The sequence below is a fragment of the Ruditapes philippinarum genome, unplaced genomic scaffold (assembly GCF_026571515.1).
Source record: "Ruditapes philippinarum isolate M1 unplaced genomic scaffold, ASM2657151v2 ctg2757_1_1_1_1, whole genome shotgun sequence".
NCBI lineage: Eukaryota > Metazoa > Mollusca > Bivalvia > Venerida > Veneridae > Ruditapes > Ruditapes philippinarum.
In genome coordinates, this window is record NW_026865709.1 from 39,299 (window position 1) to 54,863 (window position 15,565).

General features: G+C 33.1%; 1 protein-coding gene across 1 annotated transcript; it reads right to left on the bottom strand.

Annotated features, from left to right (window-relative positions):
- Positions 1–1,450: 1,450 nt before the first annotated feature.
- On the bottom strand, positions 1,451–14,852 carry LOC132730045 (kinesin-1 heavy chain-like). Its single transcript, XM_060715893.1, has 8 exons — positions 14,444–14,852; positions 12,864–12,988; positions 8,711–8,848; positions 5,682–5,810; positions 5,251–5,343; positions 3,895–4,023; positions 2,971–3,081; positions 1,451–2,287 (listed from the first exon to the last, which is right to left on the bottom strand). The coding sequence occupies exons 1-8, from the start codon at positions 14,597–14,599 to the stop codon at positions 1,774–1,776; spliced, it is 1,395 nt and encodes a 464-aa protein (XP_060571876.1). The 5' UTR covers positions 14,600–14,852; the 3' UTR covers positions 1,451–1,773.
- Between the last annotated feature and the right edge of the window lie 713 nt (positions 14,853–15,565).

Below are 15,565 nucleotides of genomic sequence, written 5' to 3' on the forward strand. Positions count from 1 at the left end.
TACTGGTAAATAAAATTACTGGATCCTGTACCAGTCGTTAGTGGTAAATTAGATTACTGGATCCTGTACCAATCGTTACTGGTAAATAAAATTACTGGATCCTGTACCAGTCGTTACTGGTAAATTAGATTACTGGATCCTGTACCAATCGTTACTGGTAAATAAAATTACTGGATCCTGTACCAGTCGTTACTGGTAAATTAGATTACTGGATCCTGTACCAATCGTTACTGGTAAATTAAATTACTGGATCCTGTACCAATCGTTACTGGTAAATTAGATTGCTGGATCCTGTACCAATCGTTACTGGTAAATTAGATTGCTGGATCCTGTACCAATCGTTATTGGTAAATTAGATTGCTGGATCCTGTACCAATCGTTACTGGTAAATAAAATTACTGGATCCTGTACCAATCGTTACTGGTAAATTAAATTACTGGATCCTGTACCAATCGTTACTGGTAAATAAAATTACTGGATCCTGTACCAATCGTTAATGGTAAATTAAATTACTGGATCCTGTACCAATCGTTACTGGTAAATTAGATTGCTGGATCCTGTACCAATCGTTACTGGTAAATTAAATTACTGGATCATGTACCAATCGTTACTGGTAAATTAGATTGCTGGATCCTGTACCAATCGTTACTGGTAAATTAGATTACTGGATCCCGTACCAATCGTTACTGGTAAATTAGATTACTGGATCCCGTACCAATCGTTACTGGTAAATTAGATTGCTGGATCCTGTACCAATCGTTACTGGTAAATTAGATTGCTGGATCCTGTACCAATCGTTACTGGTAAATTAAATTACTGGATCCTGTACCAATCGTTACTGGTAAATTAGATTACTGGATCCTATACCAATCGTTACTGGTAAATTAGATTGCTGGATCCTGTACCAATCGTTACTGGTAAATTAGATTGCTGGATCCTGTACCAATCGTTACTGGTAAATTAAATTACTGGATCCTGTACCAATCGTTACTGGTAAATTAAATTACTGGATCCTGTACCAATCGTTACTGGTAAATTAGATCACTGCATCATGTAGGAAGCGTTACTGATAAATAATATTACTGAATCTTTTGAGTATCTTTACTTTTAAATTAGGTTACTGAATCATGTAGATATATTTACTGGTTAATTAAGTAGCTGGATCATGTACTTTGATATTATCAAAATTTAATTAGGTGGCTTAATCATTAAGGTTTCGTTGCTAGTAAATATAATTGGTAAATTATGTTGTATAAGTTTCTTTCTTTGTATATACAAATATTATTTTGCTGAATTATGGAGATGCAATTACTCTTATGTCAAATTCTTAAATTATATAAGTACTCATTAATGAAGGTTAATTATGACAGGCATTACCCAGATACAAAATAGAGTTTTAATAGGGTTTTACATAATTTAGTTTATATCTTCTGAACAGCAGTATAAGCAGCTGAAGCTATGCTCATCATAAACAAAAGACAACAACGCAATTGTTTCCTGCACCGCTCATATATGTATATACATGTAAAATGATAAATAAAACTAGTTGTACAAACAAAAGCGCATTAAAACAAATCAACACACCATATAAATACATAAATACTGTCTTTGTCAACAATATATATCATTATTCATAACCATGAAGAAAAAAAACATAAAAAAAGGTTTTATGCTGATCATTTGTTTTTTCGGTAGTTCATTATTTGACATATTTAGTCGGGCACTTGTGCCGAGTATTCTAGCATTTAATGTCTCTAGTTTTTTCAAAACACTCTAAAATCGAGTTGTGACATTTTCAATATCGACTTCAGCAGAGGCTGGAATATGATCCCATATTGGTTCTGTTGTATCGTCTGACGGAACATCATCAGAAGGAACATCTTCAACAATTCGTGGTGTTGATGTCATACTGCCTGATTCTGTTGATGGAGTACTTTTATTATAAGCATATGAAGTAATGTATGGCTCCTCATCATCATTCCCATCATACTCTTTATTTGTTTTGTCCTCAAATTCAACCTCTTCATAAACTTGACTTTGAACTTGTGTGCGAGAATTTTCGTTATTTGAAGCGTCATGGTCTATTTCGAATCCGGTAGATTTCGTATCCATATTTTCATGTTGTACAGAATCGTTTTTATGGTTCATGGACACCGATCGTTTACGTTCAGTATCATGATGTTCAATTTCAGTTGTATCTTTATTACTTTTGTTGACTTGTGCATACAAATTTGATGAGTCATCCTCTATTGCTGATATATCACGATTAGATGATAATATCTCAACCCTTAATAAACAAACAAGGAAATAGTTAAATGATAAATATATATAATATGCACTAAGATGTCATAATTAGTCTTGGTTAAAATGATGACAATTTTGGATTAAATGTCTGATTGATTTGCTTCCCTTAGACTGTATGCTGTTATATTCCAACGGTAGGTTGAACCCTATATTTCAACGGAAACCAGTAATTTCCTAGCTTAAAGTCATATTAAAACTATATCATGGGCTGTCCAGTCAATAGATCTGAATATCATTGAACATATCTGGTTCTTTATAAATAGGATTTTTACAAAAATACTGATATTGATTAATTCTGAGGGGGGTCATTTCTGCCATATTCAAGATATTTGGACCAACATTTCATCTCAGCATACTCAGAGTCAAAGCATCCCAACAAGAATTTTACAAGTTATTAGATTAAAAGAACATTTTATGAAGTATAAAAGGAAGGATTGTTCATAAGGTATTGCAAAAATTTATATGACCGCCATTTTAACCAATACTTAGTGCATGTTACTGTAATAAGAAAATAGTAAGGTACTAAAATTTACACCAGCAAACTATATTTAAAGACAATTTATTCTTAATTGTGAATAAGTGGCAAAAGTGGCATTTTTTTATTTATAAGCGGTTATATTACATTTAACAAAACTGTTAGATTTCGTATTCCAATGAAAGATTTACCGAGATTTTAATTTTTCTTTTTCTTCTTTTTCCAGTCGCAGTTGCGATTTCAGACTGGCGAACAACGCTTCTTGTTCCCGTTTCTCAGCTTCAAGTTTTGACAGATATTCTCTAAAATACATTACAAATAATACTGTAAGACCTTTATTTTTTCACTAATTTTCTTGGTTTTTAATTATAGATCAATCCATTGTTTTAGGATTAAAAGATATTTCATTTCGTCTGCTGGTGACAATTTTTTATTACATAATTTGCATTTTAAAATATTGAACGAATTTAAGAGCCTACGAAAATAAAATTGCTCAATCCTTATTTAGTTGTGCAGAGTCTTAAGCAATTCATGTCATATAAACAATATTCTCCATCTACCCTGTTTCATTTGCAGAGTCAAAAACAATTTATGTAATATCAGCATTATATCCCATCTAGCCTCGTTTTCTTTTCCAGAGTACAAACAATTCCATATCGAAGCACTATTGTACTCCGTCTCAGCAAGCGTCTCGTCTGATACAGATATGGCAGTAATAGAATTCTTTATTGAACTTAATGATGTACATGTAAAATAACCTCATAATCTTAGACATATGAGTATAACCTCGCTTTGACTATATTGGATACAATACTGAATTCTATTCGACGAGTACACACTAATCGAACCTAACGCCTCATTCCATTCAAGTTTTACTGCTGTGAACGATTACATGACATAGGACAATATGGACTTTCTTGGACTCCAAAAATGAGGCTAAATAGATAAGATTGGATCCATTATTGATGGAACATCGCGTTGTGCAAACTCTAGAAGGTCATTGATTACATTTTATAAGTTGTAGAATTACATGAATACGAATCTTGAATTATTAGATATAACCTCTTGACTAATAGGTTAATATAAAATGCGTATCAAAACATGATGTAAATTACCTTCCTCTTTGATTTCGTACAGCTAGATCGTTTAATCTCTCCTGTAACAGCCTCTTGTCAACTTCGAGCTGAGTGATCTGTAGTTTTCCTTTCTTATCTTTTACACCAATACTCTGTAAGCTGTTTAAACTAAATAAAAACAAGAAAAAACATATCAAAATAACTTTACATAGTTTTATAGAATTGATATAGAGCGTTTACTTTTTCATTTTCTAAACAAAAAATAATGTACGATCATTTGAAAAAAGGGAGACAAAAATCCAGTATCAGATAAAATTATTTGTAAAGGTTATCAATGCGATGAATAATTTAACAGAAAAAAATATATCAAGTTAAAGTACTAGTATATTCTTGCTTACTACGACAGGTATTCATTCAAGAAGAACAAAACATGCATTAACGTATAGATTATCGTGACCATGCGCCATTGCTGTTCGTTTTTAATAGGCGTGACTGCGGGCGCAATTTAAAACAGCTTAATGCAATGACAGCCCTGGTAGTTTTATTACTAAACCATAACGTAAAATAACATTATCAATGACGCCGCACTAGCACGTGTAAAGCATCTAACAAACAAGTGTTTCCTTATACGAAATAGAAACATCGAAACGCGGAATAATCAATTTTACGTATACCTTTATGGAAGAATGGAGTTAATTAAATGCACCTATTTGATAAATTAACATCTGAAGAAGCCTTCGGACTTTACATTATATCATTCGCCCTGCAGGCTCGAGCTTTAAGAGCTTCCTCGTGATTCTGTAGATATTAATGCATAAAAAGGGGCATTGGGCGTCTATTAACTTGATTTAGGTGTAGTTTTCCCTGCAGGCTGGCGATTAAGTTTCGAGGCATGGAGGAGCACGTGATCTGTAAACCGTACTTGACTTGTAATTTTTTAAAACGAATTAATAAAATCTATTCTTCTTCTTGCACATATGGAGGTTTCAAGTGGGTATATGAAAGAATATTCAATGACAATTAAATAATAAAAAGAATTAAATGTAAACATGAAAATAGTTCTGTAGTATGTATCATTAAGACGTTTGCAATGAAACTCAAACGTCTTGATGATACAGACGGGTGTCCTACGAATCGACCCTCTCCTATCTCCGGTCAAAGACTTTCCTGTATTGATACTTTCTTCTTCTCGATACAAACGTTTTGTTGTTGCTTTTTTTCATACAATTTGAAAGCAGTTAAACGAAATATCTTTAAATTATTAAAACTTATCCCCACAGGAAACCTTTTTAACTTGTCCTCTTTCTAACTGCACTTAAGCAGATTGATATCATACTATAAATAAAATCTTTGGTTTGTTTTATGTTAACTATTTATTAAAGGTAAAAGTAAAACCTATTTGAGAGAAGACGTTGTTTCTCTATTCTCTCCCTTTGTAATTCTGCATTAAGTTGTTGTATAACTTCTGTCTGCTGGTTCAACTGATCCCTATAACAAGTTATAGTAAACCAATACGTTAACAATATGTACTTTATAAACATTTGATTAACTTGTAAAATAATAATTTTAATTATTTTTTTTCTGCGTAAAATTTGAAAAACAGTATATTTGTCTTCCGTGTTATGCAGTCATGTTCCACACTTACCATTTCACAATTAAAATTCATTTATCTACTGATTAAAAGCACAGTGCATGTACGAGTATGTGTGAGGACATCCTATTGATTTAATTATTACTTATTATCATAAATTTGGAATATGACTGTAAATAAATGCTGAATCACTATTCCTTAAAAAAAGAGATTAAAAAATCATATCTATTAATACCTTCCGTTTTTATTCCTGGCTGTTATAATGTCCAGTTCTTCTTTCAAATCTCGATTTTTTTTATCAAGCTGATTATACATCTTCTTCCATTCCACATCCGTCATGTCTACGTCACTAAAGGCTTTTAAGCTAAAACACACACATTATTTAAAGAATATTCAATTAATATACACATTTTTAGCAGTAAGAAGTGACAGTAAAATAGCTGGTGTTAATGATAAAGGTAGCCATGAGTTAAAGTAAAATAGCTGATGTTCATTATTATTAATTAAGTCACAAGAGAAGCAAATAGTGGTGTTCATGCGTGGCGTACGTGAAGCAAACAATGGTGTTCATGCTAAGCGTAAGTGAAGCAAACAATGATGTTCATGCGTGGCGTAATTGAAGCAAATAATGGTGTTCATGCGTGGCGTACGTAAAGCAAACAATGGTGTTCATGCGTGGCTTAAGTGAAGCAAATAATGGTGTTCATGCGTGGTGTAAGTGAAGCAAATAATGGTGCTCATGCGTGATGTAAGCGAAGCAAAAAAAGGTGTTCATGCGTTGTGTAAGTGAAGCAAATAATGGTGCTCATGCGTGGCGTACGTGAAGCAATTAATGGTGTTCATGCGTGGCGTATGTGAAGCAAATAATGGTGTTCATGCGTGGCGTAAGTGAAGCAAATAATGGTGTTCATGCGTGGCGTAAGTGAAGCAAATAATGGTGTTCATGCGTGGCGTAAGTGAAGCAAATAATGGTGTTCATGCGTGGCGTAAGTGAAGCAAATAATAGTGTTCATGCGTGGCGTAAGTGAAGCAAATAATGGTGTTCATGCGTGGCTTAAGTGAAGCAAATAATGGTGTTCATGCGTGGCGTAAGTGAAGCAAATAATAGTGTTTATGCGTGGCTTAAGTGAAGCAAATAATGGTGTTCATGCGTGGCTTAAGTGAAGCACTTAATGGTGTTCATGCGTGGCGTTAGTGAAGCAAATAATGGTGTTCATGCGTGGCTTAAGTGAAGCACTTAATGGTGTTCATGCGTGGCGTAAGTGAAGCAAATAATAGTGTTCATGCGTGGCGTAAGTGAAACAAATAATGGTGTCATGCGTGGCTTAAGTGAAGCACTTAATGGTGTTCATGCGTGGCGTAAGTGAAGCAAATAATAGCATTTTTGCGTGGCTTAAGTGAAGCAAATAATGGTGTTCATGCGTGGCTTAAGTGAAGCACTTAATGGTGTTCATGCGTGGCGTAAGTGAAGCAAATAATAGTGTTAATGCGTGGCTTAAGTGAAGCAAATAATGGTGTTCATGCGTGGTTTAAGTGAAGCACTTAATGGTGTTCATGCGTGGCGTAAGTGACGCAAAAAAGGTGTTTATGCGTGGCTTAAGTGAAGCAAATAATGGTGTTCATTCGAGGCTTTAATGAAGCAAATAATGGTCTTCATGCGTGGCGTACCTATAACAAATAATGGTCTTCATGCGTGGCGTAAGTGAAGCAAATAATGGTGTTCATGCGTGGCGTAAGTGAAACAAAAATAATTGTGTTTATGCCAGGCCTAAGTAAAGCAATAATGGTGTTCATGCGTGGCTTAAGTGAAGCAAATAATGGTGTTCATGCGTGGTGTAGCTACAGGTGAAAGAAACACATCCCGTGTACTAGAATGTCACAAATGAAAAATGCTGATGTACATTAGTGGCATAGCTACAATTGAAATTAAGATAGCCGGTGTTCATGATTATCGTATTCAAAATTATCGTTTAGCGGTTTCCTTTAATGAGATTCACGTTATATTATTTTAAAGGTTTTGTGTAGTTTTATAGTTGCTTTTTTAAAAAATAAGTGCGAAAAATTATGTACGTGCGGTAATTATGCACAGTTTTACTAAAGATGTAAAATTTGTGTACTTGTATTTATTTCATTTTAGTGAAATTAGTGAATTTGCGTTCCTTAATGAGTTTTGTTTTATCTGATGTAGAAAACATTCATATTATAATGATATTGATATAACTTTTTGTAAAAACAGACAGAAAAATAAAAACAATTTAACTGTCAAGTTCCTCTTAAAAAATAACTATATACCTGTCAAGTGCCTCTTTATGTCTGTTACACTAACAATAACAAGTTACTTGTCAAATGCCTCTTTATGTTTGTTACACTAACAATTACAATTTACCTGTCAAGTGCCTCTTTTTGTCTGTTACACTAACAATAACGATTTACCTGTCAAATTCCTCTTTATGTCTGTTACACTAACAATAACGATTTACCTGTCATGGTCCTCTTTATGTCTGTTTCACTAACAATAACAAATTACCTGTCAAGTTCCTCTTTATAACAGTGACACTAATAATTACTATTAACCTGTTATGTTTTTATGTCTGTTACACTAACATTTGCAAATAAGCTGTCAAGTTCCTCTTTATATCTGTTACACTAACAATAACAATTTACCTGTCAATTTCCTCTTTAAGTCTTTTACACTAACAATAACGATTTACCTGTCAAGTTCCTCTTTATGTCTGTTACACTAACAATAACAAATTACCTGTCAAGTTCCTCTTTATAACTGTTACACTAATAATTACTATTTACCTGTTATGTTCCTCTGTATGTCTGTTACACTAACAATAGCAAATTACCTGTCAAGTTCATATTTATGTCTGTTACTCTAACAATAACGATTTACCTATCATGTTCCTCTTTATGTCTGTTACACTAACAATAACGATTTACCTGTCATGTTCCTCTTTATGTATGTTGCACTAACAATAACGATTTACCTGTCATGTTCCTCTTTATGTCTGTTACACTAACAATAACAATTTACCTGTCATGTTCCTCTTTATGTCTGTTACACTAACAATAACGATTTACCTGTCATGTTCCTCTTAATGTCTGTTATACTAACAATAACAAAATACCTGTCAAGTTCCTCTTTACATCTGTTACACTAACAATAAAGATATACCTGTCAAAGTCCTCATTATATCTGTTACACTTACAGTAAAGATTTCCCTGTCAAGTTTTGTTACACTTACAATAAAGATTTACCTGTCAAGTTCCTCTTTATATCTGTTACACTTGGCTCTTAGTTCCTGGCCTTGTTTTACAGCTGATTTAATGACCGCTTCTCGTTCATGAAGCATATCTAATAACTTCTCCTCTTCATTTCTATATCTCTTTATATACCTACAACAACAAAAAACAGATGATATATTGTTTAAAAAGATTACAAAAAAAGAATGTAGTTAAGTGACAATAGCACACGTAGAATGTAGACAATAAATGAGAAAAAATGTCAATATTATATATAAATTTTATTCTGGAAAAATACTGCAACACATACACTCTTCTACCAGATATTTTTAGTAAGAAATGAATTGTTTAAATCTTGTTCATGTCTTTGTGAGATTCCAACTGCAAAAACTAGTTGATATACACATATAATGCTTTAGAACAAACTTTAAAATACTTGTAAACTTGTAAAAACTTGAGGCACAGGGCGTATTATTGTAAATATACTTGTTAAACTTCTAAAAACTGGAGGCCCTGAATGTGTTGTTGTAGATAAACCTGTTAAAATTGTAAAAACTTGAGGCTCTGGGAGTGTTATTGTAAATATACCTGTAAGACCTGTTAACATTTGAGGCCCTGGGAGTGTTATTGTAAATATTCCTGTTACACTTGTAAACACTTGAGGCCCTGGGAGTGTTATTGTAAGTATACATGTTACACTTGAAAAAAAACTTGAGGTCCTGGATGTGTTTGTAAATATATCTGTTAGACCTAATTAAACTTGAGGCCCTGGATGCGTTATTGTAAATATACCTGTTACTATTTTAAAAGCTTGAGGCCCTGAGAGTGTTATTGTAAATATACCTGTTAGATTTGTTGAAACTGGAAGCCCTGGATGTGATATTGTAAATAAACCTGTTAGAAATGTAAACACTTGAGGCCCTGGGAATGTTATTGCTGCTCAATTTCACAGTCTCAACTTGGGAGTGTTATTGTGAATATACATGTTAGACCTGTAAAAACGTGAGGCCATGGATGTGTTTGTAAATATATCTGTTAGTCCTTATAAAAGTCGAGGCCCTGGATGTGTTATTGTAATTATACCTGTTACTATTTTAAAAGCTTGAGGCCCTGAGAGTGTTATTGTAAATATACCTGTTAGACCTGTCGAAACTCGAGGCCCTGGATGTGATACTGTAAATAGACCTGTTAGAAATGTAAAAACTTGAGGCCCTGGGAGTGTTATTGTAAATATACCTGTTAGACCTGTTAAACTTGATGCCCTGGGTGTGTTATTGTAAATATACCTGTTAGACCTGTTAAAACTTGAGGCCCTGGGAGTGTTATTGTAAATATACCTGTTAGACATGTTAAAACTTGAGGCCTTGGACGTGATATTGTAAATAAACCTGTTAGACCTGTTAAAACTTGAGACCCTTGATGTGTTATTGTAAATAAACCTGTTAGACCTTTTAAAACTCGCAGCCCTGGATGTGATATTGTAAATAAACCTGTTGGAAATGTAAAAACTTAAGCCCTGGGGGTGTTATTGTAAATATACCTGTTAGACCTGTTAAAACTTGAGGCCCTGGGGGTGTTATTGTAAATATACCTGTTAGACCTGTTAAAACCTGAGGCCCTGGGTGTGTTATTGTAAATAAACCTGTTAGACCTTTTATAACTCGAGGCCCTGGGTGTGATAATAATAATAAACCTGTTAGAAATGTAAACACTTGAGGCCCTTGGAATGTTATTGCTGCTCAATTTCACAGTCTCAACTTTGGAGTGTTATTGTGAATATACATGTTAGACCTGTAAAACTTGAGGCCATGCATGTGTTTGTAAATATATCTGTTAGTCCTTATAAAAGTCAAGGCCCTGGATGTGTTATTGGAAATATACCTGTTACTATTTTAAAAGCTTGAGGCCCTGAGACTGTTATTGTTAATATACCTGTTAGACCTGTTAAAACTCGAGGCCCTGGATGTGATACTGTAAATATACCTGTTAGAAATGTAAAAACTTGAGGCCCTGGGAGTGTTATTGTAAATATACCTGTTAGACCTGTTAAAACTTGAGGCCCTGGATGTGTTATTGTAAATATACCTGTTAGACCTGTTAAAACTTGAGGCCCTGGGAGTGTTATTGTAAATATACCTGTTAGACATGTTAAAACTTGAGGCCTTGGACGTGATATTGTAAATAAACCTGTTAGACCTGTTAAAACTTGAGACCCTTGATGTGTTATTGTAAATAAACCTGTTAGACCTTTTAAAACTCGCAGCCCTGGATGTGATATTGTAAATAAACCTGTTGGAAATGTAAAAACTTAAGCCCTGGGGGTGTTATTGTAAATATACCTGTTAGACCTGTTAAAACTTGAGGCCCTGTGAGTGTTATTGTAAATATACCTGTTACACCTGTTACAACCTGAGGCCCTGGGTGTGTTATTGTAAATAAACCTGTTAGACCTTTTATAACTCGAGGCATTGGATGTGATAATAATAATAAACCTGTTAGAAATGTAAAAACTTGAGGTCCTGGGAGTGTTATTGTAAATATACCTGTTAGACCTGTTAAAACTTGAGGCCCTGGATGTGTTATTGTAAATATACCTGTTAGACCTGTTAAAACTTGAGGCCCTGGGAGTGTTATTGTAAATATACCTGTTAGACATGTTAAACTTGAGGCCTTGGACGTGATATTGTAAATAAACGTGTTAGACCTGTTAAAACTTGAGACCCTTGATGTGTTATTGTAAATAAACCTGTTAGACCTTTTAAAACTCGCAGCCCTGGATGTGATATTGTAAATAAACCTGTTGGAAATGTAAAAACTCAAGCCCTGGGGGTGTTATTGTAAATATACCTGTTAGACCTGTTAAAACTTAAGGATCTGTATGTGTTATTGTAAATATACCTGCTAGACCTGTTAAAACTTGAGGCCCTGGGAGTGTTATTGTAAATATACCTGTTAGACCTGTTAAAACTTGAGGCCCTGGGGGTGTTATTGTAAATATATCTGTTAGACCTGTTAAAACTTGAGGCCCTGGGGGTGTTATTGTAAATATAACCTGTTGGAAATGTAAAAACTTAAGCCCTGGGGGTGTTATTGTAAATATACCTGTTAGACCTGTTAAAACTTGAGGCCCTGGGAGTGTTATTGTAAATATATCTGTTAGACCTGTTAAAACTTGAGGCCCTGGGGTGTTATTGTAAATATATCTGTTAGACCTGTTAAAACTTGAGGCCCTGGGGGTGTTATTGTAAATATATCTGTTAGACCTGTTAAAACTTGAGGCCCTGGAAGTGTTATTGTAAATATATCTGTTAGACATGTTAAAACTTGAGGCCTTGACGTGATATTGTAAATAAACGTGTTAGACCTGTTAAAACTTGAGACCCTTGATGTGTTATTGTAAATAAACCTGTTAGACCTTTAAAACTCGCAGCCCTGGATGTGATATTGTAAATAAACCTGTTGGAAATGTAAAAACTTAAGCCCTGGGGGTGTTATTGTAAATATACCTGTTAGACCTGTTAAAACTTGAGGCCCTGGGGGTGTTATTGTAAATATACCTGTTAGACCTGTTAAAACTTGAGGCCCTGGGGGTGTTATTGTAAATATACCTGTTAGACCTGTTAAAACTTGAGGATCTGTATGTGTTATTGTAAATATACCTGCTAGACCTGTTAAAACTTGAGGCCCTGGATGTGTTATTGTAAATATATCTGTTAGACCTGTTAAAACTTGAGGCCCTGGGGTGTTATTGTAAATATATCTGTTAGACCTGTTAAAACTTGAGGCCCTGGGGGTGTTATTGTAAATAAACCTGTTGGAAATGTAAAAACTTAAGCCCTGGGGGGTGTTATTGTAAATATACCTGTTAGACCTGTTAAAACTTGAGGCCCTGGGAGTGTTATTGTAAATATATCTGTTAGACCTGTTAAAACTTGAGGCCCTGGGGGTGTTATTGTAAATATATCTGTTAGACCTGTTAAAACTTGAGGCCCTGGGTGTGTTATTGTAAATATATCTGTTAGACCTGTTAAAACTTGAGGCCCTGGGGGTGTTATTGTAAATATACCTGTTAGACCTGTTAAAACTTGAGGCCCTGGGAGTGTTATTGTAAATATATCTGTTAGACCTGTTAAAACTTGAGGATCTGTATGTGTTATTGTAAATATACCTGCTAGACCTGTTAAAACTTGAGGCCCTGGATGTGTTATTGCTGCTCAATTTCACAGTCTCAACTTCAAATTGTGAAGTGTCCATCGAATTAGATGAATCATGAACACGTTTTATCTCTGTCATCTTTAATAACGAGAATAGACACATGGATTATAGTGAAACATTTTATATGTCTGTGTATATCATATTCCTACATGTGTGGTATTTTCCTTATAGTGTTTATGATTAATTCAAACATTGCAAAATGATTCATGTTTTATAATACTTTGTCGAACCGAACTAGACTAAATAATAAAAAAATAATATAAAAAATTGATATCGGAAAAATGAACTTCATTATACTGTTAAGGTCAATAAAAATTGATTGCAACTTGTATGATATAAAACAAGGATTTCACATTTCAGTTTCGTTTTTTTACGTGACATATAAGACAATGTTTCCTTTTGATTAAATGAACTATTAAAATTTTGTTTTATCAACATTGATAACAAGAAGTCAGTTTAATTGCGTGCATGTTTATTTTATCTTAAACTTGAGTTGTCCTACGTCTTGTACATGAAGAAAACCTCTTGCAAGTTAATAACACATTAGACATACATACATACGTACGTACGTACGTACATACATACATACAAACGTACGTACGTACGTACGTACGTTCATACATACATACGTACGTACGTACGTACGTACGTACATACGTACATACATACATACATACATACATAATAATTGCATTTTATCAACGTTTTTCCATGATTACCAAATATTACATATTATCAAAAAATGTCAGTTAATTACGTATTGTCAACGTTTGTTCGTGATTGCCAAATATGACATATTAACAACGTGTATGTATGATTGCCAGTTAATAACATATTATCAACGTTTGTGTATGATTTCAATTTTATTACATGTTGTCAACGTTTGTGTATGATTGCCAATTAATTACATATCATCGACGTTTGTGTATGATTGCAAGTTAATTACATATAAAGAACGTTTGTGTATGATTGCAATTTTATCACATATTATTAATGTTTCCTCAAACTCGTTTACAACTGAAATATTTAAATAACCATCGAGTAACAAGAATTACCTTTATCTCTTGTAAATAATGTGAAAAATATAATGCGCTATTGATTTTTACATTTTAATTGCAGTCATGTGGATTTCAATACTAGTAACTTAACCTTACAAAAAGTATACATAAGCAAATAATGTCTGATGTACTTTAGTTAACATTGTATCTATTTTTAATGAATAGCTTATACATTTATGTTTTTAAATCACACGTTACATTGTTATTTACGACATGCATATAGAAATATTTTACTGAAAAAAATATGCAAAGAGAAATGCTACAGAAAGAAAAAAGGAACCGTAATTTCAAATTCTAATACAAATCAATACAATTAAAATATATTTGCAACATAAACGATACAAAATATGTCGTATTTACTTTGGCTGTGTTTATATTTAACTTAATGCTAAAGCAATTTTGTTTAAATAATGCTATATACAAGTTTAATTCAAATAAACAGAAACAAATAATAACGGTCTAAAATAAAACCTACCTCTGACGGTGTCCTTGTGTTCATACTAAAACTGTTATAAGGTAAAACAATTTTGCTGGCACCTTGCAGATTGTTACCTGACCGCGTTTGTCTAGCGGAAAGTTTTTCACGTCGACGAGCGTCTATATATGGCGGATAAGCCAACAAATTTCCCATTATTTCCAACTACATACAGTTGTCTTTTTTATCCCTCTCGATAAATTATTATAACTAGATATTTCCTTATTAGATAGTTTAATATTTCAATGTATTTAACTAAAATCTAAATCTTTATTTTCTTAAAATTTTACTTTTAATATTATTTTAAGTTCTATGCATCGCGATTTCAAAACAAAAATCAATAGGATTGTTTAAAGTTTTGACACTAGAAAATATTAAATTACAAATTCAACGTTGAAATATTTGTTAGATTGTTTTACAGTTTTGTGTCTACCTTATTGTGTATAATTACACGGTACTTGTTTTTCCAATAACGCCTCTATATACATTTGTTATGACCCAATATCTCATTCTTAATTTGTTTACCTATTCGAAATATAGAACACGTAATTTAACAGTCTTATGTTTAATATATAAACATACATTGTCTTATACAGCTTAACTTATCTTATTTACTTGATCATATACAGAAGTTAGCTATATTAGTTTAAAAGTAATGATTGTATTAATTGCATATGAACGTTTTGGTTGTGATTCAAAATTAGAAAACCGCTACCTTACAATTAGTTTTAAAAACAGAGGTTTGATGCTTTTAAAAGGGAAAAAATGCTAGTAATGGTAAAGAAATTATCACCAAATAGTTGCCAAATATAGGAGAAAATCATGTATATAATCAAAACGTCAAAGTACTAATTTTACTGATGCTGTATCATTATATTTTTACAGCATGATAAAATATCAAAAAATAATTAAATGCTTACTTTAAATGTGCAATGTAAAGGGAGTCAATCTGAAATGTTTGTGATAAAGATAAGTGACGTTTGTCGAACGTGTTTGTAATCTAATTTGGTTTCAATGAAATTTGGTTTCAATGAAATCGATAAGAATGTATGGAAACGTGGCTTGATGTGTTTTTAAATAGTATTGGCACATACAAAATGTATTCAAAGTTACACCTGTTAA

Excerpts from the sequence above, each read along its gene's own strand:
- LOC132730045 (XM_060715893.1), bottom strand. The coding sequence starts at position 14,599 with ATGGGAAATTTGTTGGCTTATCCGCCATATATAGACGCTCGTCGACGT. Across the intron at positions 12,989-14,443 it reads ACACAAGGACACCGTCAGAG|ATGACAGAGATAAAACGTGT; the intron begins GTAGGTTTTATT and ends TCGTTATTAAAG. Across the intron at positions 4,024-5,250 it reads CAACGTCTTCTCTCAAATAG|TTTAAACAGCTTACAGAGTA; the intron begins GTTTTACTTTTA and ends GTTTTTATTTAG.